This window comes from Mesoplodon densirostris, chromosome 20, assembly GCF_025265405.1.
Source record: "Mesoplodon densirostris isolate mMesDen1 chromosome 20, mMesDen1 primary haplotype, whole genome shotgun sequence".
Classification (NCBI taxonomy): domain Eukaryota; kingdom Metazoa; phylum Chordata; class Mammalia; order Artiodactyla; family Ziphiidae; genus Mesoplodon; species Mesoplodon densirostris.
In genome coordinates, this window is record NC_082680.1 from 23,798,515 (window position 1) to 23,824,665 (window position 26,151).

At 40.4% G+C, this 26,151-nt stretch overlaps 1 protein-coding gene across 3 annotated transcripts in view; it reads left to right on the plus strand.

The window, feature by feature from the left end:
• The window catches only part of WRN (WRN RecQ like helicase), a 134,064-nt gene that overhangs the window by 70,881 nt on the left and 37,032 nt on the right, over positions 1-26,151 (plus strand). For all 3 annotated transcript variants that reach the window (XM_060085979.1, XM_060085981.1, XM_060085980.1), the window contains exons 19-23: positions 2,737-2,924; positions 15,137-15,311; positions 17,598-17,779; positions 21,577-21,678; positions 21,962-22,054. In XM_060085979.1, coding sequence (XP_059941962.1) covers positions 2,737-2,924; positions 15,137-15,311; positions 17,598-17,779; positions 21,577-21,678; positions 21,962-22,054 — 740 coding nt within the window. The remainder of the gene's footprint in view (positions 1-2,736; positions 2,925-15,136; positions 15,312-17,597; positions 17,780-21,576; positions 21,679-21,961; positions 22,055-26,151) is intronic.

Below are 26,151 nucleotides of genomic sequence, written 5' to 3' on the forward strand. Positions count from 1 at the left end.
GGCATGTGGGATCTTCCCAGACCGGGGCATGAACCCGTATCCCCTGCATCGGCAGGCGGACTCTAAACCACTGCGCCACCAGGGAAGCCCGCAACATTCTTAACTGTGACTTTCTAGAATGTTGGCAAAGGAGGGAATTTATATTGATTTTTCCTGTTAGCAGGCCACTAGAATAAGGAGTTTCTAGTAGCAAAGTGAGAATTTTTAAGTTAGAAGAGAGGTAAACATCCTGTAGGCCTCTCCATCTCATATTTTGATGAAAAAACTGAGGCCAAGAGAAGTTAGCCCTTTCCAAAGTCGGTGGCACGTCTGGGAGTAGTGGCCATGTCTCTGCAGTTCTTTTGTAGAATTCTTTTCAGTTGTTGCAGTAATATCTGATAGCTGACACTTCTTGAGTGCTTACTAGACACTAGACCTTTGTGTTCAGCACACTAGACCTTTTATCCCATTTGGTCTTCACAGTGACTTTATGAGGTTGTTGCTGTTATTGCAACCATCTTATAGATGAGGATACCAAAGTTCAGAGAGTGAAATAAATAGCTCAAGGGACTTCCTTGGCAGTCCACTGGTTAGGGCTCTGCGCTTCCACCAAAGGGGGCACAGGTTCGATCCCTGGTCAGGGAACTAAGATCCTGCAAGCCATGCAGCGTGACCAAAAAATATATATGTGTAAAAAAAAATAAACAGCTCAAGATCTCACATCTAGTTAGTGGCAAAGGCAGGCTTTGAACTCAGACAATTGATTCTAAACGAGATTTTTACACCACTGTGCTGCTTTTTGCCAGATTTTTCTACTAACTTCTTCAACATGTGCTATGGTTCGTGCTTATTTCCTTCTTTTCACAAAAGCATTGCTTGTCCACTCATACATTATATTGCTTAGAAACAAATCAAGCCCTCTATTCTTAATAGTCTCTATCCTGAAAACTTCTGTCTTTATGTGTATATGCAGTTAAACAACAAGCATTTTTTAGTGCATTTGTAAATTGAGTAACGCACTTACATTGATGGAACTCTTTGTTGTTGTGAGGGTGAGAATATGCATGTCCTAAGAACTTCAGTGTTTAAACTTTCCTTATTCTCAGCCATATATTTGCTATAGATATTTTTATTCGCTATAAAGACATAAAGCAGGTATATACATATATATTAAGCCTCGATTAGAGAAACTAACTTCTTTATAAATTGGCATATTCATATATAAGTTGTTAGGCAGACACTCTCTAAATTCAGAGAACAGTCTGATTGTAAGCCAAAAATCAATTAAGTTAATTTTTAAAATAATTTCACAGAATTTAAGGATAGAGAATATAAAAATGCCAATTACTGGTCACATTGATTTTGATATAATTTTTTCCCATTTAAAAATTACTCCCAGGGCCTCCCTGGTGGCGCAAGTGGTTGAGAGTCCGCCTGCCGAAGCAGGGGATACGGGTTCGTGCCCCGGTCTGGGAGGATCCCATATGCCGCGGAGCGGCTGGGCCCGTGAGCCATGGCCGCTGAGCCTGCGCGTCCGGAGCCTGCGCGTCCGGAGCCTGTGCTCCGCAACGGGGGAGGCCACAACAGTGAGAGGCCCGCATACCGCAAAAAAAAAAAAAAAAAAAAAAAAATTACTCCCAAACTTAATTGATTTTTTTACATGAGCTTTGAGATAATTTTTAATTCAGCAAAGCTATATTGATTGTAAAAATAGTTTTTAATAAATTGTATCTTGTTTTTCAAATTCTGTAATTGCTTTTTTACAAATTGCACTTAAATTTTCATGTATGTACGATAATTGCTTAAACTGATTTGTGAGGTAGATGTATTGTCTCTGAAGAACTATGTTATGAGGATATTATTTACTGTATTTGTAATAAGCTAAAAAGAGTATTAAGAAAGTTGTAATCTTGGATATCGAGCAGCTAATGATATAGGAACAATTTTTCTGATTATGAAATAATAGCATAGTTGATTAGAACTCCCTATGATAATAGTGACAGAAATATTAAATCTAGTTTCATGGGAGGTGTGTTGTTATCCCACTTTAGAATTTCTGAAGGATCACATACTCATGTTTTTCCTGGTACCTGCTGTGCCTCCTGCTTTGGCTGCTAACGCAGTCAAGAAGTCTTCGCTAGATTGAAAATAGAACATGACTCGGTTGCTCAAGGAATCAGTTAATAATAGATGTTTCATTCTCTCCTTTTTTCTTTTACATAGTATGCCATGATTAACCCACTATAACTGGTGAGAGGTTATCCAGATCACTGAGAACTTTTCTTTTACAATAGATCTGAAAAGCCATCGACCAATATATTTAATATAGGAGACAAAAAAGACTTGGGCTTTGTATAGGTAGATTTTCAGTGAATGAAGGGTTTATAATTTGTGAATGATAGATTAATGAAAAATAAGACATAACATACCCCTCATTTGTACCAGCACTATTATAAATGTAAAAATAATAAATGGAGAGGTAGATAGTTAATAAATGGACTTAATTTAATAAGGTAGATTGCATTTAGAAATCTTACAAATTTAGTGTTTTATTTGAATGATTTCTCAAAAGGCTGAGAAACAGGTATGAAGGAAGTGGTCTTCTCTTCTTTGAAAGAGAATAATTTTAAAGTTGCGTTTTTAACCCCGTTCCTCTGTTCCTCCTGTAATTGTCTTCCAGTCTCTTTCTAAGAGGCAGTAGATGTTGGGAATTATTGAGCTCTTCCCTTGGTTAAAAATCACTTTTACTTATTTCAGGTTCCAATTGTTGCAGTGACTGCTACTGCAAGTTCTTCAATCCGAGAAGACATTGTACGTTGCTTAAAACTGACGGATCCTCACATTACCTGTACTGGTTTTGATCGACCAAACTTGTATTTAGAAGTTGGACGAAAAACAGGAAACATCCTTCAGGATCTGAAGCAATTTCTTGTCCAGAAGACAAGGTGAGAATTTCATGGTTGATAAATTTTAGTAACTATTTTCTTCTTTTTAAAAAATGTATTTTATTTTTTAAAGTTATTTCCTTCTAATGTATATTTAACATATTTCAAATTCTGCTTAGCTTTGGTTCAAGTCAAGTGTAATGTTATATAATCAGTGACTGAGGAAGGTAGAAACTAATTCTTCTAATATTTTTATACTCCATACTGTTACTTGAAGGGGACATACACTTAATAATTGACAAACAACAAAAACAAATGAGTCTTTTATCTGAATTCTGTTTAGTTCACTAGTTATATGACTAACTTGAGTATTAAGGAATTTAAAAAGTCATCTTAATAATAAATACTTCTTGAGCCCATATCATGTGCCAAGGACTGTCGTAGGTGCTTCATATAAGTGATCTAGTTTGATCCTTATAACTGCTCAGTAAGCTACATATTATTTTCATTTTACTGATGAAGAAACTGTCACTAGCTCTTCTTCCTATTTATTTTGCTTGGAGACATTTTTTTTTTTTTTTTTCCGGTACGCGGGCCTCTCACTGTTGTGGCCTCTCCCTTTGCGGAGCACAGGTTCCGGACGCGCAGGCTCAGTGGCCATGGCTCACGGGCCCAGCTGCTCCGCGGCATATGGGATCTTCCCGGACCGGAGCACAAACCTGTGTCCCCTGCATTGGCAGGCGGACTCTCAACCACTGCGCCACCAGGGAAGCCCCGCTTGGAGGCATTTTATATGTATGCTAAGAAAGCTTCCCTGAGCCTTATTCCCTGATTTGTTTTCTCAGTGAAAAGCTTATAACTTTTGTGCTATGAACTGTGTTTTTAAGTCAGAGTAGATGGAAATAATGTTTGTCCTACCAATATAAACAGAAAACAAATAGAGGAGAATAGGGTTTAAAGAATATCATTAGTGTTTTTCTTTTCAGAAAGGGGTAAAAAGAAGATTGACCCTAGGTAAGGAAACCCTATGGTAACTCTTGGGGTCCTTTAGGATGAATTTAAATGTAGAGTTCACTCTTGGCTTGACTGTCCTGTATTCAGATTAAAGCAAGAATGTAATGAATATACTCTGGATGTTCTGCCTGCTCTAGGGATCTCTCCAAAGTGAATACACATCATACTTCACTTTCTTTCTGTCCTAAAGGTAAAACTTTCTCTTGAAGAAGGCTGTTTATTTTAGGTTAGAGTATCCACAGTCAGATCCTTATTTACTTTCCTAATGTTTGATCCTTTTCAGTCCATAGTATTCTCAATCTCGATGGCATTTCCCCCTGACCCTCTTTTTTTTTTTCCTGATGTGATTATATTGTCCTCTTATGATATCTTATGTAAATAATTTCTTCTCACTATCTTTCATGTTAATTCTGCTAACTGAGGTTTTTATTACTGTTTAGCTCAGACTGTTATAGTCTCTCCTGACAGACATCCTTGTTCCTCAGGGCTCCCTGATTTTCAGATTTATCATCTGAAAGCACATCCCTGGGTCATGGTGTTCCTTTCCTGTGGACTAAAGGCCAGACTCCTTAAGATAACATCCAAGACCATTCAAAGATTTTGATATTGAATGTGACAGTGGTTTTTCTAAAAGCAAATCTGGAAAGATCTTGTACCCATTTTCAATCCTCCAAGAAGAGTTGTCGTAGCAGGGAACCACTCAGAGTCAGAATGCTCTCTGCAGATCTTGGGCAAATAGAAATTTACCTCTTAATGAGCAGTGAGATGGAGGGTAAATTGAGACTTCAAAGTATTACCTTTTATTTTCATTTTCTTCCTTTCATTTAATTCTGCCATTTGTTTATCAGTATTCACATTTTTTCTCTTCATTGAGCTAACATGTTTCTTAAACTCTGATCTTATTTGTTTTCTATATGCATGGTGCATTTAAATTAGATCAGCCCTTCTCACCTATCTAATTTAATGGTTAAATGATGATAGATTTCTTTTCCCCCTCAGGAAATTGTTATGAGGAAATAACAGTCTTTAGTAAACCTCTTAGCAAAGTAGTGAATCCTTTTGTAATAGTGAGGTAGGAGATAGATGCGCTCCAGGCTGAGCAGCTGCAGCCAGTCTCCTGCTGACACTTTGAGATAAGATGCCAGGAGGAGCATTGGCCCCTGAGACCACAATTTCCTCATTCTGTGGTCAAGGGGATTTCTCAGCCTGACACATGTGCAGAGAAAGTCCTCAGTCATCCCCTAAGGAATTCGGGATGACACAACTCTAAGGGGAGGGGCCAAAGGAGGGAGGAGATGCCAGCCCATAATATGTCCTGCCAACCTCCTAGAAGCCTTTGTGCTGGAATCCATCTAGACTGAGAGGTGCGTGTGATGCCCCAGGAAGGACCCTGAGTCAGGCCAGATATGGGCAAAAGCAAGATGATTGGCCAGAGACAACGTGGAAGACTGCCCCCATGCAAGTGATCTAAGCCACCCCTATTGGGTGCAGCTCACCTTGCGAGTTTGCCCATGTGCTCTTCCACATCGGCCTTTTGGGCTGTTTGAGTCCATGCAGCCGTGTTCTGAATCTTTTAGACTCCTGGTCCCGGGGGATACACCCCAGTGTAAGAAAAATAATCATAGGACAATGACTATATAATCAAAATATCCTCCCCAAGGAATCCCTGGCAACTGCAACATTTTTCTCTGCACAAGGAACTAAGTTCAACCAGAGACGTCTGATTCAGGGTTGATGGGGATCTAGGGGACACTCTGGACCCCTTCCAAATTAAAGCCTTCTGGTAAATGTTTCCAAGACACTGGATTCCATTCCTAGGTGAGCCTCTTCATCCTTGGTTGCAGGTTGCTCAACATGGGAGGATCCCCTTCTAAGCCAGAAGAAACACCTCTGGGATGTGTCCTTAAGAACTGGAAGCTTTTTAAATTAGATGGGCTAAGAAAAAAAAAGCTTAAGTTTTACTATAGACTGCCTGGCCTTTATATGTTGGGGGATGGAGAAACATGGCCCCAAAATGGGTCTCTAAATTATAAAACCATCTTGCAACTGCATCTGTATTGCTGTAGGTTGGGAAAATGGACTGAGTTTCCCTATGTCCAGGCCTTCATGTCCCCTTACCAGAATCCTGCTCTATGCGGCTCTGGTAATCAGAGGCCTGGAGAATCAGAGAATTCTCTCGACATTCTAGACGGTCCTCATTTAACTCCCCCAAACTCTCAGGAGGAAACCAAGTCTCTCCTACTCCTACAAGTACCCCTGCTTCTCGGGATCCCCCTGGCCAATCCCAAACCCCGCCTCCCTATGCCCCTCTATACACACTGGTACCCCAGGATGAAAAAACTAGTCCTACGGGGGTAACCCGTAGTGGGACTTCCTATCACCGAGGATCAGGGAGAATATGCCCTCTTGGGCAAGTGGCAAATGGCGAAGGCACAATCAGAGTACACGTGTCCTTCTTCTGAACCGATTTAGCCCAGTGCAAACAAAGGCTGGGCCAATTTTCTGAAGACCCTAGTAGGTTTATTGAAGGATTTCAGGCCCTAACCCTGGCCTTTGATTTAACCTGGAAAGATGTCCAAATAGTACTATCTACCTGCTGTACCCATGAGGAGAAAGAAGCAAAGGATTTGGACAGTAGCCCAGGGGCACCCTGATCAGCTCTCCAGGGCCCAGCCCAACATTTATGATATGGGTGGGGACGCAGTCCCAAATCAGGATCCCCCTTGGGATTATAAGTCCCTGGCGGGAACGAGGGCCAGGAACCACATGGTTCAATGCCTGTTAGAAGGAATGAGAAAATGCATTAGAAAAGCAGTCAACTATGAAAAGGTCATGGAAGTGACCCAAGAGAAAGAAGAAAACCCAGCCTTCTTTCAGGGACGGCTTGTGGAGGGTCTTAGAAAATTTACTCACATAGACCCCTCCATTCCTGAGGGTCAGTCCCTGCTAGGACAACATTTTATCAGACAGTCTGCCCCTGATATTAGGTGAAAGCTCTAAAAGTTACAATTAGGCCCACAAACCCCTATGCCCAAACTCCTAGACGTAGCCTTTGGGGTATTTAATAATCGAGATCAAACTGAGGAGGAGGAAGGAACTCGGCATGAGCTGAGGCAGGCCAAGGCTCAAGCAAGTTAAACTGGTAGACCTTGCTGTCAGACACACTGTTGAAGTTGACGTTACCTTGCAACTTCAGGGCAACCCAAAGGGGCCAAGAAGGTTCAGCCATCGGTCTGGAGGTAAGACCAACAAGGGCGAATGCTTCAGATGCAAGTCAACCGGTCCCTGGGCCCGTGAATGCCAGAGGAGCCCTCCAGGCCATGCCCAGTCTGCAAACAGACTGGTCATTGGAGATGGGACTGCTTTTGGTCCCGACAGGGAAGAGGGGCCCCCACTCCTGAGATGGCCGTGCTGGGCAACTGAGGTGGCCCTGGGATTCTGGCAGCTCTCCCCCATGAGATGTCTGTCTCCATCAAGGAGCCGTGGGTCGTTCTTGATGTGGCAGATAAGAAGATCAATTTTTAAATTGATATCAGAGCCACATACTCTGGCCTGATTTCTCACGCTGGACCCTTCCTCTAAAAGCTGCACAGTGACTGGTGTCGACGGAAAGCCTTGCACCCATTACTTCACTGGGGCTCTCCCTTGGCAATTTGAGCAGTGTTTGATCTCACATGCCTTTTTGGTTGTCCCTAAGTGTCCTATGCCACTACTGGAGAGAGACCTTCTGGGCTCCCTTGGGGCCATATTACAGTTAGGAGGCCCCAAGCAGCCCCTTATCTTGACCCTGACTAAGGCAGATCAACAAGAAGAGCAAGGGCCTGTTCCCAGCCGTATTCTCCAACCAGTGAACCAGTTAGGGACAGAGGAGTCCCTGGGAGGGCCATAAACACCCAACCTGTGGAAATTAACTTTAAGCCAGAAGCCACGTACCCTACCAAGAGACAGTACCCCATAAGACTGGAAGCAAAAAAGGGTTACAGCTCCTCATAGATACCTTCTTACAACATGGCCTCTTGGTGCCCTGTCAGCCTCCATGTAACACCCCTGTTCTGCCCGTTGTTAAGCCAAATGGAGAACATAGGATAGTGCATGACCTCAGAGCAGTAAGTGATGCTGTGGTTCGTACACACCCCCTCATGGCCAATCCTTGTAACGTCCAGGTCCCTGAGGATGCTAAATGGTTTACTGTGCTCAACCTCAAGGATGCCTTCTTTTGCATCCCAGTTCATCCCTCCTCACAATATCTGTTTGCCTTCTAGTGGACTAACTCCCACCTGGGCCAGATGCAATACACCCGGACAGTACTGCCTCCGGGGCTTCGGGACAGCCCACACTTGTCCACCCAGGCCCTAGGAAAGGAACTAAGGGAAATGCACCTAAAAGAAGGGGCTATTCTACAGTATGTAGATTTGATATATTAACATGTAGCCCCTCCATGGAGGCCTCAGATCAGAACACCACTGAAATTCTTAATTTCCCTGGGACCCGGGGTTACAAGGTCCCCAGAAAAAAGGCACAAATCTCAAAGCAACAAGTTAAATACCTGGGATACATTATAAACCTTGGAAGTAGACAACTATCTCCAGACAGAAAACAAGCTAAATTAGGCCTAAGTGCTCCAAAGACAAAAAAAACACATCTCTGTACCTTTTTAGGCATGGCAGGATTTTACAGAATCGGCATCCCAGGATTTGGGTTAATGGCTCAGCCCCTGTGTGAAGCTACTAAAGGCCCAGATACAGAACCATTACTTTGGACTGGGGAACAGGAAAAAACTTTTAATAGTATCAAACAGGCCCTCACGAAAGCTCCTGCTCTGGGTCTTCCCAGTTGAAAAAAGCCATTCATCTTGTATGTGGCTGAAAAGCAGGGTTCAGCCCTGGGGGTCCTAATACAGAAGTTGGAGAAGTTCCTCAGCTTATAGGCTATTTTTTCAACAACTAGAAGTTGGCCTGGCTGCCTTTGGGTAGTAGCTGCCTCTGCTTCATAGGAAGAAGCTAACAAGCTTACCTTTGGACAGCCACTGGAAGTCCAGACCTCCCATCAAGTACAAGGGATCCTGGAGCTCAAAGGCCACCATTGGCTAACTGGAGGCTGCCTTACTAAGTACCAGGCTTTGTTCCTCGACTCCCCAGAGGTAACCCTTAAAACTTGCTGCACCCTCAACCCAGCTGCACGGATGCCTGCTGACAGCCCAGAACTAATGTATTCCTGCCTTGAAACCCTTGACCAGGTCTGTGCCTGTAGGTTTAATCTAACAGATCAAGCCATAGAAAACCCTGAGGAAGAATGGCTTACTGACAGCAGTAGCTTTATTAAGGACGGGGTCAGGAGGGCAGGGTATGCTATCATGAGCGCTCATAGTGTCACAGAAGTGAAACCTTTGCCACCCAACACTTCAGCCCAGAAGGCTGAACTGATAGCTCTAACCCGAGCCTTAACCCTAGGGGAAGGAAAAACTGTAAATTTATACACAGACTCAAAATATGCCTTCCCTATTCTACATGCCCACATAGCTATCTGGAAGGAAAGAGGACTTTTTTTTTTTTTATTTGGTACGCGGGCCTCTCACTGCTGTGGCCTCTCCCGTTGCGGAGCACAGGCTCTGGATGCGCAGGCTCAGCGGCCATGGCTCATGGGCCCAGCCGCCCCGCGGCATGTGGGATCTTCCCGGACCGGGGCACGAACCCGTGTCTCCTGCATCGGCAGGCAGACTCCCAACCACTGCGCCACCAGGGAAGCCCAAAAGAGGACTTTTGAATGCCGAAAATTCCCCTATAAAATATGGGATTGAGAGCCTACATCTCATAGAAGTGGTTCAAAAACCAAGACAAGTAGCAGTCATTTACTGCCGCGGACATGAAAAGGGAACTTCTCAAATTACCCAAGGGAACAACAGGGCAGATCAGGAAGCAAAGAAAGCAGCCCTGATACCCACAACAGAAATGGCATTGATCCCATCCCTTGCCCCTTCTAACATTGTACCCAGATACTCAACTTCCTAAGAGACCTGGTCACGAGACCAAGGGGGAACTAAGGGAATAGATGGCTGGTGGCACATAGATCAAAAATTGCTCATACCTCCTTCTGACCAATGGAAAATTATTAAAGGGCCACATGATTCCTCCATCTGGGGAGGGATGCCATGTCTGCTGTGGTTTTCCAGCTTTTTACAGGAACGGGCTCCCAGGGACAATCAGAAGGGTTACTCGAGCCTGTGCCCTCTGCACCACCCATAATCCGGAGGCAGCCTCAAGCCGCACCCCCAACCCCTCTTGTTAGCCCAGCCCAGTGACGTGGGACTTACCCAAGAGAGGACTGGCAAATGGGTTTCGGTCAGGTGCCCTCTTCCCAAGGCTTCAAATACTTATTAGTATTTAAAGACACTTTCACTGGATGGGCAGAGGCCTTCCTCAGTAGGACAGAAAAGGCAACCAAGGTGGCTAGAACACTTCTATCAATAAAAGAAATCACTCCTAGGTTCAGGTTACCCCGCCACCTCCAGAGTGACAGTGGACCCTCATTCAAAGCCAGGGTTACCCAGCAGCTCTCACAGGCCTTAGGAATCAGATACCACTTGCATTCGTCCTGGAGACCTCCATCCTCAGGGAAGGCAGAGCAGGCCAGTCATACCCTAAAGAAAACCGTGGGCAAACTGTGTCAGGAAACATCAGAACCGTGGTACCGCCTGCTGCCAATAGCTCTCCTAAGGGTCAGGGGGGGCCCTAAAACAGCTATTAAGTTGAGTCCCTTTGAAAATGACACATGGAAGGCCACTCCTCACCCTGGACATGCTAACTGACCCAGAAACCAAGCCCATCTTAAATACATTATAAACCTGGGCCAGGTCCAAATGGCCATAAAAGAACATGGAAACAGAACCCAGCTCCCAGATAACAGCCCCAGTCACTCCATTGTAAATCTGGGGACTGGGTGCTTTTAAAGACCTGAAAGAATGAGTCCCCTGATGCCCAGCTACTCCCAAAGTGGAAGGGTCCTTAACAAGTCCCGCTGAGCACCCCTACAGCAGTTAAGCTCCAGGGAGTCACGAGTTGGGTCCGTCTGTCCAGGATTAAACCTGCCTCCACTGATACGTTACAGGAACCCGAAGACATATATCCCAGCTATTCCTGTGAACCTACCCCAAACCCTCAAATACCCCTTCTAGAAGGTGATCCCTGAGCCAATGACAACCGCATTGATAAGTAAACTCTCGCTTTGACATGGATTCCTTTGGGACTCTCTGGGTGACAGAAACAAGATAAGTGATGGTAGGCTGGGACACCATAATTGCTATTGGGCTTTCGTTTACTATATGATTTCTTTTGATGTTTCTTTGCTACTTGCTATCTGTTTGCTTCCGAAATTAAAACCCTGATTGATGCCATGATGAAGTTATCAATCACCCTAACTTTTCTCTCCCTCTTTTGGGGATCCACGTCAGGGGAATGGGAATCCAACACAGTAGTAAATCTCTTAAGAATTACAGCTCAGGGATAAAATCTGCCCCAGTGCTGGATCTGTCATCCCTATCCTCAGAGCGATGCCTATGGGTTAAAAACAAGCTAATCTTTACACCTAGCAGTGACGACCTTACCTTACTGAGGGTCCTTCTAACCCTACTCTTAAAGTTCATAGTCCGTCCCTAGCGCAGCTTCCATGCTTAGACCTTAACCCCTCGCGTCAATAGATCTGATGAGAACCACACGCTTACTTTAAATTGCAATAAGACTAGCTTGTCTTGCTGCCGCTGCCCCTATGCAACCAGCGTGAAAACTTGCAGTAACACTCTGGGGAACCTTCAGAATCTGATCAATGCTTCTGTTACTCCACAATTTAATTGTTCTCACCCGCCCTGACAAAGATACAGGTGGAAATCTCACCCATTGGTGCCCTCACCATAAATACAATCAAAGACTAAAAAACAAGGACAAAGCCCAGATGGGATATGTACTTACTGGGCAGGAAAAACACCAATTGTCTGGAGTGTAATGTAGGTCCCCCCAACCCAAGGCCTACGGAAGGGTCCCCACCCCTCATGCACCCTCATATAATGGTGGGCCTCCCTCCCCAAGCTGTAACGGGATCCCCTCTTGGGCAGGCTCTCTAGAGAATTGGTTTAATTCTACAACAGTGCGTCAGGCATGTGCCCCTTCTGGATGTCTGTTCCTTTGTGGTCTAGACATAAACCCATTGCCTCATCAGAACAACCCCAATCCCTCTTTCCCTTTCCCGGGATTAGCTGTAGCCTTTCCTTGTGTAGACAGTGCTCTGTTTATGGGACAGTGTACGTTAGGCCAACTGAGTAATCAAAGGAACCTAGGTATTACCATCCATAATATCACCCACCCCTGGCGCAAAAGGGCAATTGGCCTCATTTTGGCAGGGATTGGAGCTGCTGTTGGGTTGGCGTCCCCTTGGGAAGGCTTTGCTTGCCATGAAGCAGTGCTCCGCAGACTTCTGGATAACCTTGTTAACGCTGAGTAGGTCCACAGGGAATGCAGTTTCCAAACTTTTGTTGTCTGTTAGTTCCTCAGCTGATGTAGTAATGGATAACAGACTGACCTTGGACTTTCTTCTGGCTGAACAGAGAGGGGTATTTGCAGTTATTAATAAGACATGTTGTACCCACATCAACACCACTAGGCTAGTAGAAGAGGACATCTGACCATGCCAGATGGCTTCATTCCTTCGGACAGGGATACCCAAGCACTGACTCTATCTGGACTGCAATCAGAGGAGTGTTACCAAGTGTAACCTTGTTCTTACCCCTGTTTGGGCCTCTAGTTGCAATAATCCTTTTCCTGATCTTTGGCCCATGCCTTTTAAATCTGCTTGTTAAGTTTGTTTCTTCCAGCTTGCAGCAGTTCCATGTCAAGATGATGGTGATGCAGGGATGCTAGCCAGTCCCTGAAACAGATACTGCTGGGATAACAGCAGAAGCCTTTCTGGGGTCCCTTGACAAGGCAGGGTGAGAGTTCCACGGCACCAGTTAGGTAGGGTCCATGAGCCCAGTGGCAGCCTGAAGAAGCTACAGAAGGACCTTCCCCCTTCATCCTCCCAATAAAGATTCCTTGGGGTCCACACCTCTCAGACGGGATTTGAGGTAGGTGATAGATGGGCCCCAGGCTGAGCAGCTGCAGCCAGTCTTCTGCTGTCACTTTGAGATAAGATGGCAGAAGGAGCATTGGGGCCCTGAGACCACAGTTTCCTCATTCTTGTGGTCAAGGGGATTTCTCAGCCCAATACATGTGTAGAGAAGGTCCTCAGTTGTCCCCTAAGGAATTCCAGATAACACAACTCTAGGGGAGGGGCCAAAGGAGGGAAGAGACACCAGCCCATAATATGTCCTGCCAACCTCCCAGAAACCTTCGAGCTGACCAGGAAGGAACCTGAGTCAGGCCAAATATGGGCACAAGCAAGATGATTGGCTAGGGAAAACCTGGAAGACTGCCCCATATATGCGATCTAAGTCACCCCTATTGGGTGCAGCTAGCTCTGAGAGTTCGCCCATGTGCTCTTCTGCATATACTTTGCTTCTCATAAATGCTGTATCTGCTTCACAATCTTGGTCTCTTTGCTGAATTCTTTCTTCAGAGAAGACAAGGAGTGAGGTCCTTTTACCAGCCACTTCACTGCTGTAATCAATAGGAATTTTTACTGCTTTGATTTTTCTGCTCTATAAGTTCAGATTTTTGTATTTTCTGCTTTTTTTAATGTAAAAAGTGATCCACATTGTTTGTATCAATTTGAACAATACAGATGCATGTAAATTGAAGAGTACATAGATTTTTTTCCAGTCCCATTCCTCAGTTATTATTACTGTTGATACTTTTGCATTTAGCGTTTTAGGCGTCTGTTCTTTGTACTGTGCAAATATGTGTTCCCAGTTGTTGTTGTTATTGTTGTTAGGTTGCTATAGTATGTCAGTTTTTTCTGCAGTTTTCTCCTATTATATAAAGTATTGCTGCTATCTTTCTATACATTATGTTTAATGTTTAGGATGTTACAATATTCACATTTTGGTGTACAATTTTTCCTTCTTTGAAAAATGTTTTTTAAATGAGATTCTTATACATTAAAAAGATAATTTGCATTTTTTTCACTCTATGAAGTTATCTACTATGAATTTTTGACATGGAAGTCCATTTGGTCACTCTCAAAAATTGCTTTGAGTAGATTATTCAGTAAGACTCGTAGAGTAAAGTTACTGTCTAATTTTTCCCCTCTAAGTTTTCAGTGACTTTTACCATAGTCCTTCTTAAAGGTTTTATATACATTTAATTTTTAAATATTTACTTCACATGTTGTAGTATGAATGTATATGATCATGAACATTTAGATTATTTTTCACTATTATTGTTTTGTCGTGAATATTTGTGTATATGTATCTTTTGGCAGATGTGTGTGTTTGTAAAATAGATTCCTAAAAATTGAAATTGTATCACAGGTTTTGCACGTTAAAAATTAAATAAAATAACTTTTCCTAAATCTAAATAGTATATTCTTTTTATATTGGTTAGGTCAGCATAAATGAATGTATTTACATAAATGAATATGTTGAGGAATTAAATAAATGTTCTATGGAGATCATTATTTATACTTTTAATAAGTAAGCGCAAGTTTCTAAAACAGGCTTTCTAACAGATGTTATTTTCTATAATGGTCATATAGCCTCAAGATACTAGTAAATACTTCCTTGAACTATAAAAATGATCTTTTACTATTGCATGAAAGTTCTTGCTTTTTTAGTAAACAGATATAGAAATTCAATTTTACAATCATAAGAGGGAATAAGAATAATATAAATTTTATTTCTTCTCCTATGTAAACATTACATTTCTTATATAAATGAAGACTAATTGTTAATCTAGTGCTTTGCAATTCCAAAGGACGGTAACTGCATTTCCATTAGTTTACAGGTTTTTAGCAAGGCTTCCGCTTCAATAAATAAACTTGTCTCTGGTTTTAATTTGAACAAAAAAGTGAAGTCAAAGTTGTTTGGGTTTAATGGGGAATTTATTTCCACGTTTGAGTGTCTAAAATGTTTCAGGTATTTGTTAAATATGTCATTGTTTTTTATATGCTTTCTCCTTTTAGTTTTTTACTAAAAGGAAAATTAAAGTTTAAAAACTAAATTAAAATGAAATTAAATTAAAATTTTAAAAAGAAAGAGAAAATTAAATTAGGTGAAACCCAAACTGGTCTGAAGCCTATATGTATATGTTTATCCTTTTGCTCTTCTTTTTCTTTAGTTCTGCTTGGGAATTTGAAGGTCCAGCTATCATCTACTGTCCTTCTAGAAGAATGACAGAACAAGTTACAGCTGAACTTAAGAAACTGAAGTTAGCCTGTGGAACATACCATGCAGGACTGAGTATTAACTTAAGGAAACAAGTTCATCATAGATTCATGAGAGATGAAATTCAGGTGTGAAGATTGATCATCATTACTGTCTGTTCCCCATAGTGGAAACAGATATTTCTCTAATATTTATTTACAAAATCTTTATTGAATACCTTCTTCTTCTTCTTCTTTTCTTTCCAGGAGGGACAATCAACTTTTTTTTTTTAATTTTTTTTTTAGTTAAAAATGTTTTAAATTTTTTAAATTAAAATTTTATTTTATATTAGAGTATAGTTGATTTACAGTGTTGTTAATTTCATACTATATATAAAATAGATAACTAATAAGAACCTACTGTGTAGCACAGGGAACTCTATTCAGTACTCTGTAATGACCTATATGGGAATAGAATCTAAAAAAGCGTGGATATACATATATGTATAACTGACTCACTTTGCTGTACAGCAGAAACTAACACAACATTGTAAATCAACTATATACTCCAATAAAAAAATTAATTAAAAATTTCTTTAAAGTTGGAATTGAATTTCATAATTTAAGTCTAATCATGAAAAATATTCATTTTGCATTTAAAAAATCGAAAAACAAAAAGGTATATAAAAACATTTCAAGTGTACAGCCAAGTGATTTATTCATACATACACATTTGAATACCTTCTTTCTGATGAGCATAAAGCAGTCACTCTGATAGAATCAGTATATAATGTGGGAGATAGATATGTAAGAAAATTATTGCAGGCTAGTATAAATGGCAGCCTGTATATAGAATAGTGTTTAGGTGCACAGAGGAGGGAACGCTGGCTGTTAAGTTAGGTTGTGTCATGGGGTAGGTTCACCCAGGAAGAAGCAATCTGAATAGAATCTGAACAAGTGAATAACAGTTTGTCAAGTATGCAAGGCCAGGAGGTGATGAGGGAAAAGGAATAGGTTATAGAATTCCAGGAAGAAGGACTGGCATGTGCAAAGGCACTGTGATATGAGAGAACGTACTGGGTTCAGGAAATTGTGAGTGGTTTGCAGTGGTTGGAGAAGAAGGGAGTATGGAGTAGGAAGGGCACAAAGTATAGGTAAAAAGGCAGGGAGGAATGGTGGAGACTCGTAAGAAAAGAGTTGAGTGGGTTGTTTGGCCACGTTGTAGAGGGCCTTAAAACTTGCAAAGAGGCAAGCTGGGATTGGTGTGAAGTTTCTCTAGGTTTCCCAGACTACTTTAGCCATAGAATTCTTTATTTAAATGAAATTTTATCTAATAGGTAAAACAGATTAAAGTAGAATCATTCTTGTTGAAGTTGATGTGACGGATGAAGGGGTCCAAGAGCTTCCCTATCTCCAAGTCAGTCCCTGGGGGTATTTTAGAATCCTCAGAGTTCTGCAGAACAGAATTTGGAAACCACTGTGACAGACTACTCTATATTTTTGAGCAAGATAATAGTATTATAGAAACATTAGACTGGGAGCACCAAGTAGGAATGATCTGAAGGAGAAAAACTGAAGAAAGGAAGGGTATTGATGAAGTTATTGTGAAGTGTTACAGCTGAGATTCATATAATGACTGGAATCCTGTTTCAGTGGGTGTCATACAGATTATTTGGGAAGATTTAAATTCAAGCCATGTGAGTAGGTTTAAATCATCACCATCAACATCATTTCCACACCCTGTCGCTATAAGCCTGGACTAGTCATCTCAAATTGAGAAGAACTTAACTTCTGCTTTGCATTTTCTTTAATGAGAAGCTTCCTTCTACCTTAGAATAATGCTAGAAAATATTAAGATACTATGCAGTCTTGAAACTTCATAATATTATCCCAAAGGCTCATTTAATGTAATAAATAGTTTAAGAGCCTCTTTTGTGTCTTGTACTCATGCATTCAGAGAAACCACTTTATTTGATTCTTTTTTTTTTTTTTTTTTTCTTTTTGCGGTATGCGGGCCTCTCACTGTTGTGGCCTCTCCCGTTGCGGAGCACAGGCTCCGGACGCGCAGGCTCAGCGGCCATGGCTCACGGGCCCAGCCGCTCCGCGGCATATGGGATCCTCCCAGACCAGGGCACGAACCCGTATCCCCTGCATCGGCAGGCGGACTCTCAACCACTGCGCCACCAGGGAGGCCCTATTTGCTTCTTTTAATAGAGAGGGAACAAATCCTATTTTATGGTCACCATTCCTTAATCTGTAAATTGGGCAGATAATCTTTTAATCTGTAAGCAGTTGGTTGAAATTATATTAAATTCATTTTCATGCCATGACTTTAGTTAATTAGTTAATGAACTAATTATTCTTACCAAAAGGTAAACATGTAAGGTTTTAGTTCTGCTAAATGATTGTCAAACTATGTTGTTATTTTATTCTCAGTGTGTAATAGCTACCATAGCTTTTGGAATGGGCATTAATAAAGCTGACATTCGCCAAGTCATTCATTACGGTGCTCCTAAAGAAATGGAATCATATTACCAGGAGATTGGTAGAGCTGGCCGTGATGGACTTCAAAGTTCTTGTCATGTACTTTGGGCTCCAGGAGACATTAACACAAATAGGTAAAAACATTTATTGCTTTCACGCTTGCAGATTTCTTTCTTTCCACGTAAGCTCCGAAAGTATTTGAGACAACATTCAAAATTTAAAGTAATATGTATAAGTGCATTTAAAACCAAAAGAAAACAGAAGATGTCTAAGAAGAACTTCGTGGTGTGTTGCTACCCAGAGGAGATGACCTAATTTCTTCTATACCTCATTTAGTGTGAAGAGTTAACTAAAATCACTATACTGGGAATGTAACGTAGATCTTATGGAACACTTTTTAATATTGTTCATCAATGAGCTGTTTTTCTCCTCAGGTTCTCTCAAGTTTTGATATGTCTTCAGCCATAGTTACTTTAGATACCATTTATTTTGTTTTTATTTTTTTCTTCTCATGCTGCCATGGTGCTTATTCTAAATGACTTCTACCAATCCCAGTTTGTCTCTAATTACCATTTTTGTTTCCTTTGTTAGTTCTAAGAGAGCATGCCAGCTCTCCTTGGCAGTGTGTGAATGATCATGTTGCCCTGTACTGACTGACTGCCATGGAAAAAATATTGTACTTAGTGTTTAGATACAGGAAAAACCATTCCACTTAAATACTAAACAGGTATCTTGTTGGCATTTATGTTCTGTGAGATTGATATTGAGAGGAAAACTTCATCTTGCAAAGTTTTAGGGACAGGGTTTACCAACTTATTCCTTCATCCATAAGAAAAAAAAATTCAAGAAAAAAAACCTATACGTGGTAACTGATGGGCCTGCCGAGATGAGGTGTTTTCAAAATGCACCTCCATATAGCTACATAAGTTGAGCTCTTGGATGGACCTATTAGGCCATCTTATTAAAATGATGAGAGTGCCTATCTAATACAGTTTTTGCTTTTATTTATTACTCAACAATTTTTTTGGAGTACTCACTATGTTCCAAGCATTATGCTTTGTGCCGGGGATCCAATGGTAAATAAAAGCAGATATAGTACCTGTTTTTATAGAGTTTACTGTATAATGGGAATGGCAGGTCTTAATCGCAGAATTGTACAAGCGTGGATACATAGGGTTCATTTTACTGCTCTTTTGTGTTTGAAAATTTCAATAACCAAACGTTTTTTTGAAAAGGATAATGCAAATTTGTATAAAATTAAAACTGTGTTAAGTGCTATGAAGGAAATTGCATCGAGTAGTGAGTATATTATGGGTGTGTGTTTACCAAGTTATAAAGGTCAGATAAGGCTTCCTTGAGGAAGTAATGGGTTAACTTGAGATATAAAAGAAGAATAGGGATTAATTAGGTAAGAATGTTTGCTATAAATTTTAAGCTTCTTTTAAGAGTAGTCACTAACTTTTGTTTCTTAACATACAGTCAATAAACCATCTTCTTAAACAGAACAATTATTATTTTCCTTTTGACACTGGTGTCTATGTGAAGCTTTTTATAAACTAATTTAAAATAATTGGGATAGAACACAGCTCTGCATGCTACAATTAAATTTGGGATTGCATCAAACATAAGTTGATTCCTAACAGTTCTGATTTTATTTGTTCATTGTGTTAAAGATGCTGAAGACCGTTTAACGGCCCAAGTTTTATAATGTGGCTTGGCAGGTTCATCAATAGATATAGTTCCTGTGTATCTGAGTCTCAAAAGATATTTTAAATGGTTATCTCATTAAGATTTAACAGAGAGGGCTTCCCTGGTGGCACAGTAGTTGGGAGTCCGCCTGCCGATGCAGGGGACGCGGGTTCGTGCCCTGGTCCGGGAAGATCCCACGTGCCGCAGAGCGGCTGGGCCCGTGAGCCATGGCCACTGAGCCTGCGCGTCCAGAGCCTGTGCTCCGCAACGAGAGAGGCCTCAACAGTGAGAGGCCTACGTACTGCACACACACACAAAAAAGATTTAACAGAGAGTAACAGTGATTAGTAATCAAATAGTGGTGCCAGGAAATCCACTCTTGAATCTTTAGTACAGACAGGTTGTTCTTTGCATCCATATTAAAGGAAATAAAACTATAGGGTTAATCAGCATTAAAAAACATTTCAGCAAGGATTGAGGCCCAGATCTCTGACATCCTTGTGACAAACCTCTTCTATTAGAAAAAACAAAGTTTTAGAATAAATCGAATAGCTGCTTTTCAAATGAAAAGATCACTGTAATTCACAAAAGTTTTAGTTTGTCTTATGCTAGAATCCTGTGACTGAGAGAAGAAACTTGTCCAGTCATCAGTGTAAATATGCAATTTTATATTTTTTATTGGCAAAGTCTCAATGTCTGCACCTGCCATTATTTAAAACAGTCAAACCCAATAGTTACTGTAATCTTTGTTTAAAGGGAATAATTTGCAAATTAATCTCAGTTTAACAAATCTTCCACTGGCTCCACCTGATTTCTATTTATGGTATTGTTTTTAGAATATTTCTTCTTTTTCAACTTGTTTTTATTCTGTGGAATATTATACTTTAACTATTTTGATGGTCCTAAAAGAAGAATAAATATTCATTTGATTTGTTGTTAGAGACTTGTTACTTTATTTTCTTCAATTTGTTACTGAAACTGATGAGATTAGTTAAATGTAGATCATGGGAACCAAACATAAGGGAAGATCTAGCTCTCATAGTGTGGGCATTGTTTCCCTTGTTCTTTCTATCTGAGGAGAAAGAGGTGAGCTAAACAAACAAAACAGAGCAAAAAAGGAAACTAATATTTAGCCCATGAGCTAGGAATAATGAGGTTAGATGGTTAACCTAGGAACTAGAGTCAATCATTGGAAGAGACTTTTAGGGAAATTACATGGAAAGGCATGGTGGTTGGTGGTGTCAGATGATAAGAATGTTTTTGAATAAGAGATCATTTGTGTGTCCAGACTTCCCAGAACTCACTTAACTGGATTCCCTGTTGGTATCATCCTTGAGAATTGTACAGAGGTATTTTTATCAGTTAGAAGGCTGTATAGTCAAAACATGAGTGATGAGGATCAGTATTATCACTTAGATCTTGTGGCTAAATTATTGTTTTCTTTTGAAATATTTGAAACCTATTCAACTCAGATTTCTCTTTATTCTTGGAAAGATATGCAAAGACTATTTGGAAGATTGTCATCTGATATACGATAGTCATGGAACTTCTTCACAGGAGAGTAGAATTAACAGAGTCAGGATGAGGTATAGCAGCATTAACTTAAAAAAAACATCTTTAGTGTTATTTAAAAAGTTTATATAAATTCAGTATTATGGGGAAAAAATGGTTAGAATTGTTTGAGGAAGGAACTTAATTCTGATACTTTATTGGTGTCCTGTAATACCCCATAATACAAAGAGGTAGTTTTTAGAGGGCTGAGAAGTTCTCTGAAGAGCTAAAGTGATGAAGGCTCATATTTAGATCATGAGTCTTTTTCAGTATTCCTTATATAGATTAGATGCCTTTAGTTTCTCATATAAAATAACTTAAAGAATAACCTTTTACTGGGAAAAGGTAAAAATTCACATACAGTAGAAAGATTGCCAAAAAAGCAAGTAGCATATACGTCAAAATGAAGAACTTTAGGGTTTTAACAGTTTTTCATAGGCAGCTAAAAAATTGATGCTTGGACATGGGTAGAATTCTTTCAAAAGTAATTTTGATAAAAATCAGAAAAATGCTTACCTCTTATGGGGGCATTGACTGGGAAGGGACACAGTAACTTTCTGAGATGATAGAAGTGTTCTTTATCTTGTTAGCACTGTGGATGTTATAGGCTATGAAAAATAAACAGGAATAAATAAATGAAATAAAACTGCTAATACAATTTTAATACTACTGTGGTATTTTTAATTGACAGGCGCCTCCTTAGTGAAATATGCAATGAAAAGTTTCGATTATACAAATTAAAGATGATGGCAAAGATGGAAAAATATCTTTATTCCAGAAGGTGTAGGCGACAGTAAGTATTATTTACTTTATATCAGTTAATAACAAGGATTTATAGATAATACTCTTAAGAAAAAAGTTTTTCAAAGTAATTAGAAGTATTTAAAAAGTATTTGATGGTGTTACATATGTGCTGAATTTTTAAGGCAACTTGCTTTGTGCCTCAGTAAACTGAAGCCAAATAATGAGGTCTCAGCTGAATCAATTAATGTTGATTTCACCTCATTATTTTCAACAATGAATTTAACATATATGTTTTTGTTCTTTTATTTAATTTAAAATTTCCTCTTGGGTAGACTCATCTTGTCTCATTTTGAAGACAAACAGCTACGAAAAGCCTCCTTGGGAATTATGGGAACTGAAAAATGCTGTGATAATTGCAGGTCCAGGTAATGTTTTCTTCTTCTAGATGGACATTCTAAAAGTCTTTGTTTCTCTTCCTTTGCAAATAATTTTTAATTGAATTTTTGTTGAGTGATATGTATTGCAGTTTTTTTTTTTTTTTTTTTTTTTTGCTGTACGCGGGCCTCTCACTGTTGTGGCCTCTCCCGTTGCGGAGCACAGGCTCCGGACGCGCAGGCCCCTTGGCCATGGCTCACGGGCCCAGCCGCTCCGCGGCATCTGGGATCCTCCCGGACCGGGGCACGAACCCGTGTCCCCTGCATCGGCAGGCGGACTCTCAACCACTGCGCCACCAGGGAAGCCCTGTATTGCAGTTTTTTAAAAACAAAATAATGAATTTATTTATTAAAAAAGAGGACAAAGCAAACAGTATTACAATCTTTTACTTTTATAAATGGATAAACCAATTAATGGTAGACCTAAATCTAAACATATCAATAGTTATATTAAATGTAAATGGTCTAAAAATACCATTTAAAGGCAAAAATTGTTAGAATTGGTTTAAAAATATGACCCAACCAAATGCTGTCCGCAGAAATCCACTATAGGTATAATTATATAGGTAGATTAAAAATAAACAGAGGGCTTCCCTGGTGGCGCAGTGGTTGAGAGTCCGCCTGCCGATGCAGGGGACACGGGTTCGTGCCCCGGTCTGGGAAGATCCCACATGCTGTGGAGCAGCTGGGCCCGTGAGCCATGGCTGCTGAGCCTGTGCGTCCAGAGCCTGTGCTCCACAACGGGAGAGGCCACAGCGGTGAGAGGCCCGCGTACCGCAAAAAAAATAAATAAATAAAAAAAATAAAAAGATAAAAACTGTATACCATGAAAACATTAATCAAAAGAAAGCTGGAGTTGTTACTTTTAATGTCAGATAATGGAGACTTTGGAGGAAGAATATTAGCAGGGATAAAGAAGGACATTACATGATGATAAAAGAGTCAGTTTACCAATGTATCAGTCAGGGTTCTCCAGAGCAATACATGCACATATGTGTACACACACACGCACACACACACACACACACACACAGATAATGAGAGAGGGAGAGAGAGGTTAATTTTAAGGTATTGGCTCATGCAGTTGTAGGGGTTGGCAAACCTGAAATCTGTAGGCAGCCTAGCAGGCTGGAAAGTTGGGCAGGGTTTCTACATTACAGTTTTGAGTCACAATTCCTTGTTCTCCAGCCAACCTCAGTCTTTGCTCTTTAAGGCCTTCATCTGATTGGATGAGACCTACTCACATTATCAAGGGTCAGCTCCTTTACCTAAAGTCAACTGATTGTAAATGTTAATCCCATCTACAAAATACCTTTATAGCAACATCTAGGTTAGTGTTTGACCAAATGACTGGGTACCATAGCCTAGCCAAGCTGACACACAAAGATAACCATTATATCCAAGAACACCTAATCCTAAATGTGTATATACTTTAAAAAGAACTGACAGAATTGAAAGGAGACCCCGTAAGTAAAGTTGGTGACTTCAGCATCTCTCAGTAATTAATAGAGCTAGTAGACAGAAAATCAGTAAGAAAATAGAAGAAATGGAACAGGACTGTCAGCAAACTGTCTAATTGACTTTTATAGAATATTCCACCTAAGAACAGCAGATACACGTTCTTTTCAGGTACAGATGGAATGTTCATGAAAAGAGACTGTATTCTGGATCATAAAACAAACCTTAACACATTTAAAAGATTTGTATTTATATAGAATACATTTTCTAACTAAAATGGAATGAAACTAGAAATCAACAGCAGAAAGATAACAGTAAAGTCTCCAAACACTTGGAAATTAAGTAACACACTACTAAATAATCCATTAGTCAAAGAGGAAGTCTCAAGGTGAATCAGAAAATATTTTGCACTGAGTGAAATGAAAATACAAAATGTATGGGGTACAGCTAAAGTGATACTGACAGCGAAAATTAGAGCATTAAATACTTATAGTAGAAGAAGGGTTTCAAATTAGTAATTAAGCTTCCACCTTAAGAAACTAGCAAATAGGGGTAAAGAAAACTAAAAGGAGGCAGAAGGAAGGAAAGATAAGAGCATAAATCAATAGAAAACAAAAACAATTAGAGAAAACCAATGAACTCAAAAGCTCATTCTTTGAAAAGGTCAATAAAACTGATAGAAAGTTCTAAAAAAAAAAAAAAAAAAAAAAGAGGAGTCTCAGATTACCAATATCAGGACTGAGAGAAGGAATTTCACTCTAGCCACAACAGACATTAAAAGGATAATGAGGAAATACTATGAATAACTCAGTGCACATACATTCAGTAATTTAGGTGAAATGGACCAATTCCTTGAAAACCTCAGACTAATAAAACTCACTCACACACACAAAAAAACAACAAAAAAAACCCTCACTCACAATGAAGTACATAACCTGAATAATCCTACCACTGTTGAAGAAATTGGATCCTTGTTAAAAACTTCCGAAAATAAAATTCCCTAGCCCAAATGATTTCAGTGGCAAATTCTACCCCCCAAAAAGAAGAAATAATGCCAGTTCTACTATTTATGTGATATTCTCTCAAACATAAAACTGCACTGTAGAGATGAAGAAAAGATTAGTGGTTGCCAGAGATTAGAGGGATGGGGTCAAGTTTATGATTACAAAGGAATAGGACAAGGGAGTATTTTGCAGTGATGGATTTGTTGCATGTTCTGATTGTGGTGATGGTTAGAAGAATCTATGAATGTGTTTAAATTTGTAGACCTTAACACACACACACAGACATACAATCAATTTAACTATATATTAATTGAAAAAATAAAATACAAATGGTGTATGTAGTTGAGCTAACCATATACTAGGTGTGGTAGCTGTATTACTGTTAGACAAAAGGAGGTTTTTTTTTTTTTTTTTTTTTGTGGTACGCGGGCCTCTCACTGTTGTGGCCTCTCCCATTGCGGAGCACAGGCTCCGGATGCGCGGGCTCAGCGGCCATAGCTCACGGGCCTAGCCACTCCGGGGCATGTGGGATCTTCCCGGACCGGGGCACGAACCCGTGTCTCCTGCATCGGCAGGCGGACTCTCAACCACTGCACCACCAAGGAAGCCCGACAAAAGGAGTTTTATTAGGGATGGAGAGGGTCTCTATGCAGTGATAAATGGTTCTTCCACCAAGAGGACAGAATTGTTCTATGCACCTTAAAAAAAAACCCTACAACTATGTAAAGCACAGACTGACAGAAAAGCTGGAAGAAATCAACAATTCCACCATCAAAGTAGGAGAGGTTGATATAATTTTTAGTTATTGGTAGGTTAAGAAATCAAAAAATTAGGAAGCAATAGAAAATCTGGTCAATATGGTAACAAGTTTGATTTATTGGACATGCAGTATGTAGAAGCCTTTACCAAGCAATTAGAGTAATGTGTCTCAAACATTTTTACTTCGTGACCCACATAGTTAATGGCTAATTGAGTCTAGGTTCTGTTCAGAACCCTAAGATCTCAAGGGATTAACCTTCAGCACACCTATAATCCATTTGTAGCACATGGGCTGGGAAGCGCTGAATTAGAGACTACACTTCTCAAACATAGATGGCATATTTATAAAAATGAACTATAGGGACTTCCCTGGTGGCACAGTGGTTAAGAATCCTCCTGCCAATGCAGGGGACACGGGTTCGAGCCCTAGTCCGGGAAGATCCCACTAGCCACAGAGCAGCTAAGCCCGTGAGCCACAACTACTGAAGCCCGTGTGCCTAGAGCCCGTGCTCCACAGCAAGAGAAGCCACCGCAATGAGAAGCCTGCGCACCGCAACGAAGAGCAGCCCCTGCTCGCCACAACTAGAGAAAGCCCGTGCATAGCAACGAAGACCCAACGCAGCCCAAAATAAATAAATAAATAAATAAAAATTTAAAAACGTACTATATATTAAAGCAGTGGTTGGCAAAACTATGGCCCATGGACCAAATCCACTCACTGCCTGTTTTTGTAAATAAAGTTTTTTTGTAATACAGTCTTGCCCTTTTGTTTATATATTATCTATGGTTGTTTTTGCAGAGTTGATCTAAGTAGTTGTGACACAGAGATTGGCCCACAAAGCCTAAGCTATTTACTGTCTGGCCCTT